Below are 21,620 nucleotides of genomic sequence, written 5' to 3'. Positions count from 1 at the left end.
TCTTTTTCTCAGGGAAAAGGGGTCTAAAACTAGGGGGCATCATTTAAGGTGGGAGGGGAAAGGTCTGAAAGGTACCTCAGGGGCAACTTCTGCATCCAGAGAGTGGTCAGTATGGAATGAGCTGCCAGAGGAAGTGGTTGGGGCAGGTACAATAACAACATTTCTAACACACTTGGTCAGGTACATGGATATGAAAAGTTTAGAGGGATATGGGCCAAATGCAGGGAAATAAGACTAGATCAAATGGGCATCTTGGTTGACGTGGATGAGTCGGGGTAAAAGACTCATTTCTATGTGGTATAATTCCACAACACTACGCCATGGACGGCCCTAAACCAGAGCCTAAGCCCAGCTTGGAAAAGAGGATTGGGCATGTGGATTGCATCCACATTCCGTAAAAACCCAGTGCTACAGAAACGCCAGAAACCTCATCCCCAGGAGAGGAAGGATTATTTGGCTACAGAAACGCCAAAAACCTCATCCCTAGGAGAGGAAGGATTATTGCCTAGAGCTGACACCAAGAGGATGGGCTACACCCAAGGACAGCTTGAAAGACTGGCCCAGGACAGAGGACTTGGTGAGCTACTGTTGGTGGGTGATGGCCTCAATAGGGGTGATGGGCTTAACTAACTAACCAATTACTTTATAACTATATGGGAATATTGTCTTCAGTTCTGGTCCCCTCATTATAGAAAGGATGTAGAAGTTTTAGAGAGAGTGCAGAGGTGATTTACCAGGATGCTGCTTCGATTCGAGAGCATGTCTTATGAGGATAGGTTGAGCAAACTAGGGCATTTCTCTTTGCAGTGAAGGAAGATAAGAGTTAGCCCTTTAGAGATGACACCTACGGGACTAACCAAAGGTGTTATTGTCCTGTTACTATCACAAGACACTGCGGGACATTAAGAAGTTCAAGTACTGCAGGTCTACCACAACAGCGAGTTGCTTGTTGGCAGGGGAGCTGGACTAGGTGCGGACTATGTCACTCCCTGCTATAGAGGGGCATCAGAGTCGGTGCACGAAGGTGGTGTGAAGTCTAATAGTGAGTGGTTGTCCTAGTCATTTTTCTTGAGATTGTAAGACCCTGTTGGACATTGGTAATGTGGAATGCTGCAAGTCCGGTCCATTGGTTTATTGGCGGGACCGACAGCAGGGGAGTTGTGTGTCCTCTGTTGTAGTATGGACCAGGCCTCATGCCACAGTGCTTCCTGTTGGAGCCATCCAGGAGAGGTGACTCTGGAGGTGGTGTGGTGCGGTGTCTATGCTGGCATCAGTGCTGCCTTCCAGTGTTCGATCTCTGGAAGACAATCTGGATTGTATTCATCTGCAGACTGCAGAGAACATCCATGGACTCAGTTACTTGGGGTATGTTATATATTTGTCATGTGACTGTATGTTTACTGCTATTTACATGTGCCTTGAGCTACGTATGACTGTTGGTAATGTGTTTTGGTAAAACCCTCCCAACCATTGAGCACATCTACATGAAACGTTGCAGTAGGAAAGAAGCATCCATCATCAAAGATCCTCACCATCCAGGCCATGCTCTTTTCTCGCTGCTGCCATCTGGTGGAAGGTGCAGGAGCCTCAGGACTCACACCACCAGGTTCAAGAGCAGTCACTACCTCATAACCACCAGGTTCTTGAACAAAAGGAGATCACTACACTCATTTAAGGATTCTGTTATATGGTTACTTCATGGTCATTATTTATTGCTATTATTTATATATTCATTTGCATAGTTTGCTTACAGTTAACAGCTCCTGATGTTTATAGTTTACAGTTACTGTTCCATAGATTTGTTAAGAATGCCCGCAGAACAAGAATCTCAGGGTTGGTTGTATGTGGTGACGTGTAGGTACTCTGATAACAAATCTTTATTTTGAACTTTGAACTGTTTGGGTATTCATGTATGGTTGAATGATAATTAAACTTGAACTTGACAGAGGCATGCAAGATGATAAGAAACATAGGTAAAGTGGACAGCCAGAGACTTTTTCCCAGGGTGGAAATAGCTAATATAAGGGACATAATTTTAAGATGGTTGGAGGAAAGTATTGGGAGATGTCAGAGACAGGTTCTTTACACAGAGTGATGAGGGTATGGAATGTATTGCCAAGGGTGGTGATAGAGGCAGATATATTATGGACATTTTAAGAAATTCTTAGATAGGGACATGGATATGTGGGGACTTGTTTTGTCACTTGCTGTGTCCTGTTATGTTGTGCTCTGTGTTGTTCTGCCGAGCATTGTGTACACGTTATGTTGGTGGCAGAAAGTGTGGCAACACTTGCGGGCTGCCCCCGGCACATCGCGAGGTTGTGATGGTTGTTAATGCAACCAACACATTTCACTGCATGTTTTGATGTACATGTGATAAATAAATCTGAATCGGAAAATGGATGATAGAAACTTGGACGGTTTTGTGGTAGGGAAAGGTTAGATTGATCTTACAGTAGGTTAGACATGTTGGCATGTCATCATGGGCCAATTGGCCTGTAGTGGGCTGCATTGTTCTATCTATATGCTCTATGTCCAATGGTCACATGAATGTTCTAGGATGGCTTGGGCTTGTTAGGCTGGAGGGGCCTGTTACCCTCTGTGCCTCTAAATAAGTAAATAAAGGGCAACTTCATGCTTCTAAACTCAACAGAAGAAAGATCCAATTCTTTAGTCGCTTGTGTTAGGATAAAACTCTCATCTCAGGATTTAAACAAGTGATTCCCAGTTTAAGTTGTATGATCTCACAGTTGAATGGGTCACCACTGGCATCAACTAAAGACAATTAACGATTCTAATTAAGTATAGAGTCATAGAACATTATTGCACAGAAACAGGTCCTTTGGCTCATCTAGTCCATGCCAAACAATTATTCTGCCTTGTTCCATAGACCAGTGTCTAGATCATAGCCCTCCATATCTCTCCCATCCATGTACCTGTCTGAATTTCGCTTCAACTTTGAAATCGGACCCTCATCCACCACATCCACTGGCAGTTCATTCCACACTCTCACCACCCTCTCAGGTTCCCCTTAAACATTTCACCTTTCATCCTTAACCTATGACATCTAGTTCTAGCCTCACCTAATCTAAGTAGAAAAGACCTGTTTGTATTTACCCTAATATATACCCTATAACGCCCATCATTTTGTACAGAAATGTCCAAAAAGATATCAAAGTGTGCAGTTTAACAATCACAGGGTAAGTAGTCCTCTATATCTCAGACAAACAGTTCCTGGGATTTGTTCTACATTACCTGGTCTTTGCCAGACTTCCCCATCTCCTTCACGTCTTTCATGGTCATGGCATTCTTTCCTCCCTTTTCTTTTCCCTTCTTCTTGTTCTTCTTCTTCAACAGGCATTTCTTGCAGACGCAGAAGCAGCAAGTGAGGACCAGTAACACGGCGACAATGGCAATAGCAACCAGTGCCCAGGGAGGTACTGCAATGAAATGCCCACAGGATCACATCCCGCGTCAGAAGGGACAGGACTGGCCTTTTTGTTGGAACAACAGATTAAGAGTCAACATTGCATGGTTATAGAGTCACACAGCATGGAAAAAAGTCTTTCAACTCACCAAATATAAACTGACCATTATATAGCATACTGGTTAGCAGAATCACTTTAGGGGACCAGTGATCACTGACCGCAGTTCAATTCCTGCTGCTGGCTGTAGGGAACTTGTACATTCTCCCTGTGATCACATGGGTTTCCTCCAGGTGAACATAGAAGAAAGAACAATACAGTACAGTACAGAGCAACGCACACAAAATGCTGGAGGAACTCAGCAGGTCAGGCTGCATCTATGGAAACGTACAAACAGTTGATGTTTTGGACTAAGACCCTTTTTCAGGACTGGAAAGAAGGGGAAAGATGCCAGAGTAAAAAGGTGGTGGGGGGGGGAGGGGGGAAGAAACATAGAAACACAGAAAACCTACAACACAATACAGGCCCTTTGGCCCACAAAGCTGTGCCAAACATGTCCTTACATACTCTCTAAACCAGGGTGCTGCCTGATTTAGAGAGTATGCATTATGATCAGAGATTAGGGGAGCTAGAGCTTTACTCTTTGGAGAGAAGGAGGATGGGAGGAGACATGATAGAGGTATACATGATATTAAGAGGAATAGATAGAGTGGACAGCCAGCACCTCTTCCTCAGGGCACCACTGCTCAATACAAGAGGACATGGCTTTGAGGTAAGGGGTGGGAAGTTCAAGGGGGATATTAAAGGAAGGTTTTTTACTCAGAGAGTGGTTGGTCCGTGGAATGCACTGCCTGAGTCAGTGGTGGAGTCAGATACGCTAGTGAAATTTAAGGGACTACTAGACAGGTATATGGAGGAATTTAAGGTTGGGGGGGTTATATGAGAGGTGGGGTTTAAGGGTCAGCACAACATTGTGGGCTGAAGGGCCTGTACTGTGCTGTACTATTCTATATCCTATGTACATTAGAAATAACCTAGGGTTACCCATAGCCCTCTATTTTTCTGAGCTCCATGTACCTGTCCAGGAGTCTCTTAAAGGACCCTATTGTATCCACCTCCACCACTGTCACCAGCAGCCCATTCCACACACTCACCACTCCCTGCGTAAAAAACTTACCCCTGACATCTCCTCTGTACCTACTTCCAAGCACCTTAAAAACTGTGCCCTCTCGTGCTAGCCACTTCAGCCCTGGGAAAAAGCCTCTGACTATCCACATGATCAATACCTCTCATCATCTTATACACCTCTATCAGGTCACCTCACATCCTCTGTTGCTCCAAGAAGAAAAGAGCAAGTTCACTCAACCTATTCTCATAAGGCATGCTCCCCAATCTAGGCAGCATCCTTGTAAATCTCCTCTGCACCCTTTCTATGGTTTCCACATCCTTCCTGTAGTGAGGTGACCAGAACTGAGCACAGTACTCCAAGTGGGGTCTGACCAGGGTCCTATATAGCTGCAACATTACCTCTCGGCTCCTAAACTCAATCTCACGATTGATGAAGGCCAATGCACCGTATGCTTTCTTAACCACAGAGTCAACCTGCGCAGCAGCTTTGAGTGTCCTATGGACTCGGCCCCAAGATCCCTCTGATCCACCACACTGCCAAGGAGGATAGCTAGACAGTGATAGATGAAGCCAGGTGTGTGGGAAAGGAAGAAATCTGATAGGAAAGAAAGGCTGGAGAGGAAAGAGTCTGATGGGAGTGGAGAGGGGACCATAGGAGAATGGGAAGGAGGAGGGGCACCGGAGGAGGGAGGTGAATGGGGAATAGAAGGAAAGGGGAGGGGGAGGGAATATTTTACTGGAAGGAGAAATTGATATTCATGCCATCAGGTTGGAGACTACTCAGACGGAATACAAGGAGTTGCTCTTTCACCTTGAGGTGACCTCATCGTGGCACACGAGGATACCATGGGTAGACACATCGGAATGGGAAAGGGAATGGAATTAAAACATTGGGCCACTGGGAAGTTCCGCTTTTGCAGGATGAAATGGAGTTGCTCCCTATTTTACGACGGGTCTCACCAGTGTAGAGGAAGCGGCGTTGGGCGCACCAGGTACAATGGATATAGATGTCAGCAGATTCACAAGTGAAGTGTCGCCTCACCTGGAACGACTGGGGCCCTCGATGGAGGTGAGGGGGGAGATGAATGGGCAGGTGTAGCACTTTGGCTGCTTTCAGGGATAAGTCCTACTCCAGGTCTTCAGGATCCACTGATTTCCGGTGGACATTGCGTTGGATCGCAGCCCTCAATTCACATCACATTTTTGGAGGGCATTCTGTACGCTGATTGGGGCAACAGCGTGTCTTTCACCCGCAGTCCAATGGCCAGGCGGAGTGGGTGAACCAGGATATGGAATGAATCCTAAGATGCCTGGCCTCTGGAAGACCAGACAAGTGGAGTGACCATTTGATGTGGGGAGAGATTATCCACAATACTTTACAGCATTCGATATGTGGAATGTCTCTGTTCAAATGTCAGTTTGGGTATTCTCTGCCACTCTTCCCTGAGCAGGAGGCCAAGATTGAAGTTCCTGAAGCTGAAGATCTTGTCCTACGCTGCAGTGAGAAATGGACTAAGGCAAAGGAGATTTTGTTGGCCTCTGCCCAGAAAGCTGAAATAAAGGTTAACTATAAGAGAAGACAAGCACCAGCTTTGCAACCTGGACAACAGATCTGGATGCCTACTCAGGATTTGTCGCTCCAGGTGGAGTCTAGAAAATTGGCATTAAAGTTCATTGGGCCTTTCAAGGTTCTCAAGAAAGTAAACCTGGTGACTTACACCTTGCAGCTCCCCAAGACCCTCACGATCAATCCCACTTTCCTCATTTCCAAATTAAAACCCGTAAACACCAGTCCTTTGGTCCCACCCCCAGCAGTCCCATCACCACCCAGGTTTGTTGATGGGAAACAGGTTTTCACTGTAAAAAGAATGCTAGATTGGGGTGTTCGCCAGTTCTGTGTGGACTGGGAAGGATTCAGACCCAAGAAACAGTGCTGGGTTCTGGAAAGGGACGTCTTAGATCTGGTGCTCATCCATGACTACCATCATTGTCTCTCCAAGCAACCAGGGCCGTCAGGAGTCGGCTGTAGGGGAGGGAGTCCTGTTACAACATGCACCCAACCATGCCAGCCTCCGGGGTTTAGATGCTGTAACTCTCATGAATATGGATAACTGGCATGGCCCCCTTTAAAGATTCAGGCCCATCCTGCTAATTGGCGGGCATGTGTTGGTGCCAAGGTCTTAATATTTAAAGAGCACTTGAACTGAGGTTTGGTTCTCAATCATCAGCTTGACTTGATTATCATCTAGTATCTAGTTTAGTACCCTGTTCTTGTTTTAGTCTCATATTGCATCTCAATTCTAGTCTTGGATACTGCAGTACTTGGGTCCTGATCATCCTCACCTAGGTGTCTTGTCACAGATTAATCTTCTGTCTGTCTTGGTACCATAGCCGATGCGGAAGTTGGTGACCTTGGTTTTCCATATAGATCTAGATTAATCTTAGCGTATAGTTTAAGAGGTTGGCACAACGTCATTGGCTGGAGTGCCTGTACTGTTCTGTAGTGGTCTATGTTCTATTTTATAAATAACTTACCTTCTTTTTTATTTCCTAATTTAAGATAATTCCTCAATGCACTGCAATCACAGTTCCACTGTTGAATTCCCTGAGGGTTAGCATGGATTAGCATGTGGAAGCTTTAGAGAGGGTGCAGAGGAGATTTACCAAAATGCTGCCTGCATTAGAGAACATGTCTTATGAAGACAGGCTGAGCAAGCTGTGGCTTTTCTCTGTGGTGCAAAGATCAAAGCCCGAACGCAGATCAGAAGTCCAGAAGTCAAAGCTAGATTATCGAAGTCCAGAGACAAGAGACTAGAGGCCTGTCTTGGAGTTGGACGACTGTCTGTGTGTGTGGTGGATGGGAGGTAAGAGGCTTGTTTTTCTGTTGTTGAATTGTTTTGTTATTGTTGCTGTTGCTTATGTTGTTCTGCTGAACATGGTGATAATCATAAGAAAAAGAGCAGAAATAACTGGAAAGATGGACACAATTGACTACACAACGGATAACTGGATTTTATATTCTGAGCTAATGCAACAGTATCTTGAAGCAAATGAAATAGCCAATGAGAAATGAGTACCAATTTTACTGAGTACATTGGGTTTAAAGGCGTAGTTTGCTTCAAAGTTTAACTGCTCCAACCGAACCAGCAGATATGACCTTTGCTGCTATTGTGAAACCACTGCTGACTGCAGAAAGCTTTAGGTTTTATAAGTGGTATCAAAAAGAACGAGAGTTCATTGAGTGTACAGGGCTGAGTTGGCGAGGTTGTCTGAGCATTGTCAATTCAGGAATGAGATTAATGATGTACTGAGGGATTGTTTCATTTGTGGAATCTTACAAGAAAGCATTCAAAAGTGGCTGCTAAATGGAGCACACCTCACATTTAAAAGAGCGTTGAAATCTCTGTTTCAATGGAAACTACAGACAGAGGTGCAGTTGAGTTGAAGTCAGGAATGAAACTGAGTGTGAAGAAAATTGCAGCATGTAAACAGAAAGCAGCCTGGCTGCACAAATTGTGTTACCGTTGTGGCAGGAGCTCACATTCACCTAACAAATACAGATTTAAAGGTGAAACTTGCAGAAGATACAACAAAGTAGGACACATGCAAAGAGCATTTCAGACAAACAACAATAAATAGACTGTACAGTTTCAAGAAGAGCACTAATCTGCATGCTGTTGATGAAAAAATCTGATAATGATGAGAGTGACACAGGACTGTGTAGCCTTAAGATTTGCATGTGAAAATTAACAGTAGGCAAGCTTACACCAGAAGTGAATGGCAAATTAATTAAAATGGAATTAGACACTGGTTCAGTTGTTTCAGTCATTCCACAAAATGAGTTGGAATGGCATTTCAAAGATACTAAACTGAAGCCTGCATATATTCATTAAGAACTTGCACTGGAGAAAAGACAACTCCTGTGGGAATGACATTCGTAACAGTGAAATTCAACAACCAACAGGTCACATTGAGCTTGTATATGGTAAAAACAGAAGGGCCAGCATTGTGGGGATGTGATTGGCTCAGACAATTACAACTTGTTTGGAGATCCATCCAGTTATTGCATGCCACATCCCCTGTAATGAAGCCACCCGAAAGCAAATGAAGAAAGGTATGGGATGATGTGTACACTCCACGCTGCACATCATGAACAGTTCCCCAACAGAGGGTAAACAGGCATCGGTGGCAACCCCTGTGCCTCTGGTTGGAAGGTATATTGGACCAAGGAAGGACCATGCTGCTCAGCGGGATTGTGAAAGTGACAAAATCAGTGGTTCTAGCTACAACAGTTTTTGTAGGCAACATATCTGAGAAAGCTTCTGATGTGTAAATCAGACAGTTACTTGCGAAATGTGGCTATATTTTAAGCTGGAAGAGGTTCAACTAACTTCAGGAAAGTTGCAAGCATTTGTTTTTTGTGAGTATAGAGAACCAGAATCTACTCTGGGTGCATTAAGGTTATTACATGAACCTCAAGTGGGAGACAAAAAGCTGCTTGTAAAAGTAGATGCAAAGACCAAAGTCCAGCTGGACGAATGAACGGTCAAAAAGAAAAGAGTCAGTGGAGATTCAAATCAGAGGATGTGGTAGATCATGTTATGGATGAGGAAACCAAGATCAGATCATAAAGGGATCAACAGAAGGATTAATAAGAGAATATTAAGATCAAGATCCCAAGATCCAGAAGGAGAAAAAGGAATGAGGAGAAAGGTGAGAACCACTTCCTGCAGTCTCAGAGTCAACTCCGACATCCACCATGGAGAAAGTCCTGGAACCTGAGGTTGTTTTCACAGCCACAAGTCTCCCTTGTCAGGAAAGATGTGATTCCACAAGAGTAAGAAATCCTCCACAACAATTAAATCTTTAGGCCTGAATGGGGCAATTTAAAATTTACAACGCTGTGAATGTCAGTATATAGTGTTGTATTATATAATACACAGTGTTGAGATGTATTCTCTATTGAGTTGAAGTTTATAGCGAAACAGGAAGGAGTGTTGTGTATTTAACATTTAAGTAATGTTCGATTAATCTTATATGTACATATGTCAATTAACCATTCTTGTTCTTATAAACAATTCATTTCAGGTTATTTGTATAAATATGTGAATTGCATATGTAATTATGCTATCACATGATGTGTGCACCTCATTTAAAATAAACATGAAGATAGACCCACATTTTCAGACACCCGTGTCTTCCTTTGAATTAGTTTAATGATTTGAAGTTACAAAACATGACAGGTGGGGTCATCGATTATCAAGGGTGCAAGAAGTTCAGGTAGAGTCCATGGAGAGGAGGCTGGCTTCCACAATGTGCTGGTCAGTGTCCACAACTCTCCGCAGTTCCTTGTAGTCACGTGCAGAGCAGTTGCCACACCAAGCAGTGATTCATCCAGATAGGATGCTTTCCATGGTGCATCGATAAAAGCTGCTGAGGGTCAAAGTGGACATGCCAAACTTCTTCAGCCTCCTGAGAAAATAGACGCACTGGTTTCCATCAGTCTGTCATAATAGCCTGTGTATTTAGTTGTGTTGAGTATAAGAGTAACAAAGTCTGGTTGCAGCTGAATAACACTTAACTTAGTCTGTACTTGGAGTACTGTGTGCAGATCTGGTCATTCCATTATAGAAAAGAAGTGACGGCTTTGGAGAGGGAGCAGAAGAGATTCACCAGCATGCTGCCTGGATTAGAGGGTACGATCTAAAGAAGAGTTTGGACAAACCTGTGTTGTTTTCTTTGGAGTGGCAGGGGCTGAGGGGAGACCTGATAGAAGCTGATAACATTATGAGAGGCATTGATAGGGTAGACAGTCGGAACCGTTCCCCAGGGTAGAAATAAAACTTAAAACATAGCACAGTACAGGGCTCTTTGGTTCACGATGTTGTGCCAACTTTTTAACCTATTCTAAAATTGATCTAACCCCTCCTACATAGCCCTCCAGTTTTCTTTCATCCACGCACAATACCTAACTAAGAGTCTTTTAGATGTCCTTAATGTATCTGCCTTAACCACCACCCCTGGCAGGGCGTTCCAATCACCCACCATTCCCTGTGAAAAATACGTAGATCCAACATCCCCCCCCCCCAACTTACCTCCAATCACCTTAAAATTATGCCCTCTTGTATTTGCCATTTCAGCCCCAGGAAAAAGTCTCTGGCTGTCAACTCTGTCAATGCCTCTTATCGTCTTATACACCTCAACCAAGTCACCTCTCATCCTCCTTCGCTCCAAGGCAAAAAGCCTTAGTTCACTCAAGTTGCCACAGCCACAGAAGGCTGTGGAGGACAAGTCATTGGGTATATTTAAAGTGGAGGTTGATAAGTTCGTCATTAGTTAGGGTGTCAAATATTACAGGGAGAAGGCAGGGGATCTGGGTTTGAGAGGGATAATAAATCAATGATGATGGAATGGTGGAGAAGAGTTAAAGAGTCATAGTAAAATACAACACAGAAACAGGCCCTTCAGACCATCTAGTTCCCACTGAACCATTTAAACTGCCTAGTCCCATCAACCTGCATCTGGACCAAGCCCTCCATACCCCTACCATCGTAAACACAAAATACTCTGCAGATGCTGGGGTCAAAGCAACACTCACAACATGCTGGAGGAACTCAGCAGGCTGGGCAGCATCCATGGAAAAGATCGGTCAACGTTTCGGGCCAGAACCCTTCATCAGGACAGTAGGGGGAAGGGGCAGAGGCCCTATAAAGAAGGTGGGGGGAGGGTGGGAAGGAGAGGGCTGGTAGGTTCCAGGTGAAAAACCAGTAAGGGGAAAGATAAAGGGGTGGGGGACGGGAAGCAGGGAGGGGATAGGCAGGAAAGGTGAAGAAGGAATAGGGGAAAACACAATGGGTGGTAGAAGGAGGCGGAACCATGAGGGAGGTAGTAGGCAGCTGGGGGAGGGGGCAGAGTGAAACTGGGATAGGGGAAGGGAGGAGGATGGAATTACCGGAAGTTGGAGAATTCAATGTTCATACCAAGGGGCTGGAGATTACCTAGACGGTATATGAGGTGTTGCTCCTTCAATCTGAGTTTAGCCTCATCATGGGAGTAGAGGAGGCCATGTATGGACATATCCGAATGGGAATATGAGACAGAGTTGAAGTGGGTGGCAACTGGGAGATCCTGTCTATTTTGGCGGACGGAGTGGAGGTGCTCGACAAAGCAATCCCTCAATCTGTGTTGGGTTTCACCGATGTAGAAGAGGCCGCACCGGGAGCACCAGATGCAATAGATGACCCCAGCTGATCGTTTCCACGGATGCTGCCCGACTTGCTGAGTTCCTCCAGCATGTTGTGAGTGTACCCCTCCCATCCATGTACAGTATCTGTCCAAACTTTTAAACGTTGCATCAATGACTTGCACTGGTAGCTTAATCCACACTCTCACTATGACTCTGTGATTTGATGGGCTGAATGGCTTAATTCTACTCCAATATCTTGTGGTCTCATAAACAAAGTAAAACACTAAAGGGCAGGCAGTTAAACAGAGAGGGGAAAGTTTAAGGGATACTGTACGTCTGGGCTGATTTTTTACACAAAGAATGTCGGTTCCCTGGGGTGGGGTGGGGGGGGAGCTGCCTGGGGTAGTGGTGGAAGCAGATGCAGGCGTGGCATTGGAGAGACTTTTAAATAGGTACACGAACTAGACAGGAAGTGTGAGTAGGTTAATTTGATACCATGTTCAGTGCAGACACCATGGGCTGAAGTGTGCTGTACTGTGGTATGTTCTATGTTCAGAACAAGCCCTAACTAATACTCCCACTGACGAAGGGTGTCGGCCCGAAATGACAACTCTTTATTCCTCTCCATTGACGTTGCCTGGCCTGCTGAGTTCCTCCAACACTTGGTGTGTGTTACACTGATAATCTTATTGGATTTGAATGATAAAGGGATAAAGATTGAGCAGCCATTAAAGCCTCTGGCTTTCTTCAAAATCCATCTCTGAGAGGTCAGACCATCTGAACCCCTAGATGCAGTGAAGCAGATCTCCCTTCGCACTCAGTCCTGGCTGGGAGTGTCAGCCACAGTTCAGCAGTCAGCAGGGAGACGCGCAGACTGCATCAGAAAAGCCTCCTCAAATCTGCCTCACTGACTGTGCTGTACCTACGGATATCCTGAGGTTGTAAAATGTGCTTTCACTTATTCTCTCTCCCTCTCTCTCTCTCACACTCTCTCTCACTCTCCCTCATTGTTCTTTCCTGTCTGTCTTTGACCTCTCTCTTGCTCCCTCCTCTCTCACACTCTTTCTACTTCTCTCTCACTCACACACACACACACTGTCAGATTGTCACACATATAGATATGCTCATAAAACACAAAATCACAAACATACACACCCGCATCACATACATACACAAACATGTAGATGTCACACATATCACATACACCCATATTACATACAGAAATGCACACCCATAGACACACACACACACACACACACACACACACACACACGTCACATACGCAAAGAAACACAACTTACTTGTATATACACAAACATGCAGCCAAACACAGACATGCCCACAGAGGCAGGCACAGATATTACTGCTGCCAGTGGCAATGTGTCAGTGAAATGAAGCCACGCTGCTCTCTGTTCCCTGCTGATGATGAATCTCATGCGGTGGTTTGAGTGGTGATCTGGCAATTGGACTGTCCGGCATTGAATATTCCAATGTGACCGTGTCAAGGGCAGAGGCTGTTGTGTACATCGTTTAATTTTCCAACGGGTAGTCAAAACTGCCCAACTGCTCAAGGACATACAGTATATACAGGAAGGTGCTGGAAAAGGATCCCACCCACCCTGCTCATGGACTGTTAGTCCCATTCCCATCAGGAAGGAGGCTACGTAGCATCCACGCCAGGACCACCAGACTCAGAAACAGTGACTTTCCCCAAGCAGTAAAGCTGATCAACACCTCCGCTCACTAACCCACCCCACCACCACTGCCTTATCAGACACCCCTGTGCCTAGTGTTACTTTATGGCCATACAATCAATTTATGTACAGTATAAATGATATCTTATGTATTTATATTCACTGTTTTTTTAAATTATTATGTTCTTTATCCAATTATGGTTTTGTGCTACATCTAGAATAACAATTATTTCATTCTGCTTTACACTTGCCTACTGGAAATGAAACTGAACAATCCTGAACGTGAACGTTGTTATGTGTTCACTTTTCAGGGTCAGGGATCATTGGGAAAATTGGCTTTTAGTGTGTTTCCATAATTGCTCCTTAGGGGGTGCTGATGAGTCATCTCAAAGGGTCATAGTCACAAAGCACAGAGACAGGTCCCTGGTGTCTGTGCTAGCTATCAAGTACCCTTCCTTGCTATTCCCATTTCGCAGCACTCACCCCGAAGCATTCAAAGTCAAAGTTCACAATGAATCAATTACTAAAGTATGTATATGTCACAATATACTACCTTGGGATTCATTTTCTTGTAGGCATTTACAGGAAATTAAAGAAATACAATAGAATTCATGAAAAATTATATATATAAAAAGACTGACAAATAATTCATTTTCAAAAGAAGACACAACTTCTCTTCTCACCATCAGCCCATCACCTCCCTCTAGTTTCCCTCCTCCTTTCATTTTTCCATGATCCTCTGTCCTCTCCAACCAGATTCCTTCTTCTTCAGCCTGTTACCTCTTCCACCTATCACCTCCTAGCTTCTTACATCATCCCACCTGCCCCTCACCTGGTCTCACCTGCCACCTGCCAGCTTGTACTCCTCCCACTGCCCCACCTTCTTGCTCTGGTTTCTGCCCCCTTCCTCTCCAGTCCCGATGAAGGGCACCACCCCGAAACGTTGACTGTTTATTCCTCTCCATAGATGCTGCCTGTATATTATGTGTGTATTGCTCAAGATTTCCAGCATCTGCAGAATCTCTCGTGTTTACAATTTGTTTGCCCCCCCCCCCCATAGCAGGCTGTGATTGGAAGGTGTAGGTTTAAGTAATGGATAGGAGATTCAGAGGGGATCTAAAGTGGAATTCTTCTCACAAAGTGGAAACCAGAACACATTGACACAGGGTGGTGGAGGCAGAGATTCTCACAGCATCTATGAATGGGGTTAAGGGTTACGGGGAAAGGTGGGAAAATGGGATTTAAAATAAAATTCATGGTTGAATGATGGAACAGACTCGATGGACCAAATGGTCTAATTCTGCTCCTATAGCTCATGGTCTTAAGTATATAGTTGCACTTGAATTGCCAAAGTGTCGAACTTACCTACCATCTTTTATCAGATCTTGCTATCAGGAAGGAGGTACAGGAGTCTGAGGTCCCATACCACCAGGTTCAGGAACAGTTATCACCCTACAACCATCAGGCTCCTGAACTGGCGTGGATATCTTCCTGCACCTCAGTTCTGAATTGACTCCATAAGTTATGGATTCACTATCAAGGACTCTACAACTCATGTTCTCAGCATTATTCATTTTTTATTTGTACAATTTGTCTTATTTTGCACATTGGTGGTCTGTCAGTCATTGTTTATGTGGAGTCTTCCCATAAGTTCTATTGTATTTCTTTATTTTCCTGTGAATACCTGCAAGAAAATTAATCTCAGGGTAGTATATGGTTAACACATACGTACTTTGATAATAAATTTTACTTCGACTTTAATTGCTGAGCCATGCATTCATTTTTTTCGTTTTTATGCTAATTTGCTCATAACTCAGGTAATAATTGGTAATTGGTTTATTAGTGTCATATTTTGGTGAAAAACTTTGCTTTGCATACCACCTAGGCTGAATATTCCATTGATATGTACATCAACTTGAGGATCTTCTTTTAGCTGAATGCCTAGTCCTCACACTGACTGTACAGAACTTTCATTGTCCTGTCTATTCTGTTTTTCCCACGACTCTTCCCACTGTGTCCCTCTCAGATCTGCAGCCCTGCAGTAGTCAAGCAACACGGCTTCTAGACATGTTCTCTTCTCGTCAAAACCATCAGGGCGAAGGTACATGAGCAACAATCAAAGATTCAGGAACTGCTTCTTCCCCTCTGCTATCAGATGTCTCTTAGTAACTTATAGTAATTTAAAAAAATGTTTTGCACTGTACTACAGCTGCAGAACAACAAATTTCATGATAAACCTGATTCTGACTTGGGTTTCTGGAGCTGTGAGACAGACTGAATCAACTAAACTCAAGAAGATGAACTGTAGAACATAGAACAGTACAGTACGGGCCCTTCAGACCACAATGTTGTACTGGCCTTTTAACCTATTCCAAGATCAATCTAACCCTTCCCTCTCATATCGCTCTCCATTTTTCTTTCACCCATATGCTATCCATCATTAAAGACCCTCACCATCTGGGACCTGACCTTTTTGCATCACTACCATTGGGGAGGAGGTACAGGAGCCTGAAGGCACACATTCAAAGAGCCTGGAACAGAGTCGTCCCCTCTGCGACCAGATTCTGATGAGTTCATGAACCCAGGAACACTACCTTGTTATCCGTCTTTTGTGCTTTTCAAGTGGTGCTGCTGGAGCTGACAGTCCCATGGGAAGATAGCTTGGAAGAGGACTTTGAAAGGAAGCTCTCCAAGTACGCAGGACTGGTCAGCAACTGTCAGCAGGCTGGACGGAGAGCGAGGTGTCTCCCAGTGGAGGTTGGTTGTAGGGGATTCGTAGCCCATTCTTTAGTTAGAGCCTTCAGCATTTTGGGCATCGAGGGAGAGAGGAAGAGGAGAGCCATCCGCAGTACCACTGATGCGGCAGAGAGGGCCTCAAGATGGCTGTGGCTCAAAAGAGGGGAGCCATGGAGTCATAAGTAGCTAGCCATCTGGACACAAGCTGGGGTCTGATCAGCCCTGGCTGGGTCACCTGGAGGAGGTTGTATGATGTTGAAAGACCCGAAACACTCGATGATTCCAGGAACATCACTAAAGATGTGTCCAGAAGCATCAACAGATGTATATACACAGCTACTTTTGGAACTAATAGTTTTTACACCTTGCACTGTACCGCTGCTACTGAAGAACAAATTTCATGACGTATGATCTGGTTCTGACCTGGGTTTCTGGCGATGTGAGAGCGCGACATTACCTACTGCACCGCCCAAATTCCAGCAGCTATCTCCAGGCGATGAGATGAGTGAGCTCACACTAATCCCACTTTATAGGAGGTCTGGCTTCATCCGCTGGAGTGCTTTCTTCCTGGGGATCAATGAACTTCAATATACCTCCATTTATTGTTGTCCTGATGTCAAGGGAAGTCTCCCCCACTTCACTGCTGGAGCCCTACATTTTGGTCCATTTTTGGACCAGGACTCTGATGAGGAGAGGAGTGGTCTTGGTCAATGCCAAACTAGCCACTGGTAGGATGGTCACTTTGGACAGCAGTTGTTTTTGAAATTGTTGCTTCCTCAGAAATTTTTTGTGGTTATGATAGACTGCTTGAAGCTGAACACAAATATAATTTCAGACTGCACAAGAAATTAACTTTTATTGAATATGATGTGTTTAATTGCATAATGGTGCTGACAATAGCTCGACTAAGCTAAAAATATTTTGCTGATGTTTTTCATTTGTACTCAGTGTCTGAGGCTTTTCACTTAAGTGTCCAACAATAACCAGCCAGCATTGATGGATTCCAGTTGCCCTGATACCTTTTCTCCATGACCACAATGTCTTGGTGAAACCTTTCACCATGCTCGTCACTGACAGTGCCAAGATTTGCAGGGAAGAAGTCTAAATGGGAATGCTGAAAATTAATCTTTAGTGACATGTTGCACTTCATGCATGAAACATGTTGGCAACCAGCTGCATGTCGTTCAGTGCTCTGTAGTTTTCAATGACATCCTTGAATGCCTTCCATGTGCCACTAGAAGTGCTTTGAATTGCCTGTCATCGATGACTAGTTTGATTTGTAGACCAACAAAAATGCCTTACTTCATCTTGGTATCAGTTATTCTGGGAAACATCTGTCTCAAATATTGAAATCCTTCATGGGAATTTTTGTGCCTGGTGACAGCAAGTTCCATCCTTGCTGTCTACAACATAGTAGTTCTGCTTTTGCCTTTCACAAACCCAAGTCTCTGACCAGATCATTTATCTCAGATTGAGTTATCAGATGAGGCTCACTAGACATAAAAGGTTCAAAACCTGTATCAGTATCAGTGTTGTTTTTCCATTCCTGGCTCGTGCATCATGTCGTCTTCATTTGCCTCTTCAAGACTCCATGTCTCTGGTGGCTTTGGTATTAGAAGACTATTGTCATGCGGCACAGGTCTCCTGCCTGAAGGGAGATTGGAGTATTCAATGGACTTCTTGTTTCTAGCAGAGAAACCAGACTCAGTGGTCAGAGAGGAGTAGCAGTCTGTCACATAATCCTTCTGCTCTCACCATATCATTGGGACAGCGAACAGTATTGCCTTCTGAATACCTCTGAGCCAAGCTCTAAGATCCACAGCGCATTTTGTGCAACAAATGTGAGGAGCCCAGGCTTTGTCTTGGTTGCCAATCTTACACCCAAAGTAGAGCTCATAAGCTTTCTTAATAAGAGGAGTCATGCTCCATCTTTAAGACTTAAGCATATACTCACCGCAAATATAACAGAAAGTATTGCGGCTGTTGCAACACTGGTGAGAGATTTTGCTATTACAAATACTCCTGAAAATATGATTACTTTATTATAATGAGTACACACAATATGCTCTGTGCATAGAGCATGCACATCAGTGTGATCACAAACCAATGTACATGTAAACACATTTCATAGCAGGGTATGTTCGTGATGCTTTTATATCCTCTCTGGAACCCGTCAGCGTCCACCATGCCTGGACAAGAGAGAAAACTTTTCACTTACATTGTGGGCAACATTTTAATTGACTTGGATTATGAATTAAAATACAAATATGGGTAATTAAAAATGGTGATAGGGAAGTTTCATGGTGATTTCCATGATCAGCAGCCCAAAATCCATACAATGCACCCAAAAGTATTCAGGAAACAAAATCTTTGTTGTCCATTGGATTGGTGAGGGGATTCTGGATTGATGCCACGGCAAAGGGATGGAGATTCAGAATCAGGTTTATTCTCACTGGCATACAGCACTGTGCAAAGTTCATAGGCACATGTATAGTGAGGGTGCCCAAGGAAATGGACATGGGAAAGCCAGTGGAAGTGTACCTGGACTTTCAGAAAGCCTTTGATAAGGTCCCCCATAGGAGGTTAGTGGGCAAAATTAGAGCAAATGGTATTGGGGGTAGGGTACTGACATGAATAGAAAATTGGTTGGCAGATAGCAAACAAAGAGTAGGGATTAACGGGTCCTTTTCAGAATGGCAGGCAGTGACTAGTGGGGTACCGCAAGGCTCAGTGCTGGGACCGCAGCTATTTACAATATACATTAATGATTTAGATGAAGGGATTAAAAGTAACATTAGCAAATTTGCAGATGACACAAAGCTGGGTGGCAGTGTGAAATGTGAGGAGGACGTTATGAGAATGCAGGGTGACTTGGACAGGCTGGGTGAGTGGGCAGATGCAGTTTAATGTGGATAAATGTGAGGTTATCCACTTTGGTGGCAAGAACAGGAAGGCAGATCACTATCTGAATGGTGTCAAGTTAGGAGAAGGGGAAGTACAACGAGATCTAGGTGTTCTTGTACATCAGTCACTGAAAGTAAGCATACAGGTCCAGCAGGCAATGAAGAAATCTAATGGCATGTTGGCCTTCATAACAAGGAGAGTTGAGTATAGGAGCAAAGAGGTCCTTCTGCAGTTGCACAAGGCCCTGGTGAGACCACACCTGGAGTATTGTGTACAGTTTTGGTCTCCAAATTTGAGGAAGGACATTCTAGCTATTGAGGGAGTGCAGCGTAGGTTCACAAGGTTAATTCCCGGGATGGTGGGACTGTCATATGTTGAAAGATTGGAGCGACTAGGCTTGTATACACTGGAATTTAGAAAGATGAGAAGGGATCTGATTGAACCATATAAGATTATTAAGGGATTGGACACGCTAGAGGCAGGAAACATGTTCCCGATGTTGGGGGAGTCCAGAACCAGAGGCCACAGTTTAAGAATAAGGGGTAGACAATTTAGAACGGAGTTGAGGAAAAACTTTTTCACACAGAGGGTTGTGGTTCTGTGGAATGCTCTGCCTCAGAAGGCAGTGGAGGCCAATTCTCTGGATGCTTTCAAAAAAGAGTTAGATAGAGCTCTTAAAGATAGTGCAGTGAAGAGATATGGGGAGAAGGCAGGAAAAGGGTACTGATTGTGGATGATCAGCCGTGATCACAGTGAATGGCGGTGCTGGCTTGAAGGGCTGAATGGCCTACTCCTGCACCTATTGTCCATTGCCTATTGTCTATTGTCTATTGACTTTTGCACAGTACTGTATTTGTCAAAGTGGAGCGGAGAGCGAGTTTGTAAATCTGGTGAGTGCAGAAGATGTTGCAAATGGCGAGGATGGAGCGTCACAGGAGGGGTGTTGGATAAGTAGCAGAGGAATGCCAGGGCCGGTGGGGGGGATGGATGGCGCTGGTGCAGACTCACCCAGCCCTAAGACCCCAGGCAAATTCATTTGATTCCAAACAATTGGTTTATTGATCATTACTGAACTCTCTCTGGCACTTCCCGCTCCCTCCACACTCTCTTCCCTGCTTCCCAACTATGAATTACCTCTCTTTGCCCGCTTCCCACTCTCAGTCCACAATTGAGGCCCAAGCCAGAATCAGATGTTTGATCACTCACATATGCCATGAAATTTGTTTTCTTTTGAAGCAGCAGGACAGCGCAATATGTAAAATTACTACAGTACTGTGCAAAAGTCTTAGACACCCTAGCGATACATATGGGCTTAAGACTTTCGTAGACTACACTATCCCGTGAGTTTTGTTGGAAGATGCACAGGAGGCTAGAAATGGTGGAGACCAGAGTATGAGCAGCATTGTAGGGCTGGTAGAATTTGTCTGAGAGAGGGACAGGCACAGAACATAGGGAGCAGAGATTCAGAATCATAACGATGATGTAAAGGGAAACAAGGCAGGTTTGTGAACATAATTAGCTATGCCACTATGGATTAGTCAGTTCAAATGATACTGTTATCAACATTTCATTACGATATTACCAAACTTTGGTTATGTCAATGGTTGCTGGCTTAATCTTGTCTCAGATGTCAGAAGTGTAAAACTATATGAAAGCAAATATTTATAATACTGTGTGTCAGTGATGGCTGGCTTTCCAAATGCTTCTGTGATGCGAATTAGGTACATATGTCTAATTGTTTGTTCAAAAGAAATTTATTATCAAGAGTACATATATGTCACCATATACCACCCTGAGATTTATTTTCTTGCAGGCATTCACGGTAAAAAGAAAGAAGCACAATAGAATCAGCGAAAAACCTCACAAAACAGAGATGGACAAGCAACCAGTGTGAAAAAGATAGCAAGTTGAGTAAAAACATAAAGCAAAAATAATAATAATAATAATAATAATAACAATAATAGTAATAATAATAATAAATAAGCAATAAATATCAAGAACACAAGTTGTAGAGTCCTTAAAGGTGTGTATGTGAGTACATGTATGCATGCACATATGCGTTGGCGCATTGCCCACGTGTGTGTGTGCGCATGTGAGTATGTGCTTGTGTGCAGATGTGAAATGTGAATTGGCTTTATTACTTACATCCTTCAATTACATGAGGAGTAAAAATCTTTGTTATGTCTCTGTTCAAATGTGCAATGTGCAATTATAGTAATTTATAATAAATATTATGTACAACAGGACAGTCAATATAACATAGAAATACAATTGCGTCAGCATGAATTAATCAGTCTGATGGCCTGGTGGAAGAAGGGGTCCCGGAGCCTGTTAGTCCTGGTTTTTATGCTGCGGAACCGTTTCCCGGATGGTAGCAGCTGGAACAGTTTGTGGTTGGAGTGACTCGGGTCCCCATTGATCCTTTGGGCCCTTTTTACAGACCTGTCCTAGTAAATGTCCTCAATTGTGGGAAGTTCACACTTACAGATGCGCTGGGCTGTCCACACCACTCTCTGCAGAGTCCTGCAATTGAGGGAAGTACAGTTC

The 21,620-nt window shown here is 44.1% G+C and overlaps 1 protein-coding gene across 5 annotated transcripts in view; it reads right to left on the bottom strand.

Annotated features, from left to right (window-relative positions):
* Window positions 1-21,620, bottom strand: part of LOC134351775 (synaptotagmin-A) — a 676,813-nt gene that overhangs the window by 43,569 nt on the left and 611,624 nt on the right. For all 5 annotated transcript variants that reach the window (XM_063058418.1, XM_063058423.1, XM_063058422.1 and 2 more), the window contains one exon: window positions 3,256-3,440. In XM_063058418.1, coding sequence (XP_062914488.1) covers window positions 3,256-3,440 — 185 coding nt within the window. The remainder of the gene's footprint in view (window positions 1-3,255; window positions 3,441-21,620) is intronic.

This window comes from Mobula hypostoma, chromosome 9 (assembly GCF_963921235.1).
Source record: "Mobula hypostoma chromosome 9, sMobHyp1.1, whole genome shotgun sequence".
NCBI classification, from domain to species: domain Eukaryota; kingdom Metazoa; phylum Chordata; class Chondrichthyes; order Myliobatiformes; family Myliobatidae; genus Mobula; species Mobula hypostoma.
The sequence above is the reverse complement of the archived record's forward strand: the minus strand, read 5'-3'. Positions and strand labels throughout refer to the sequence as shown.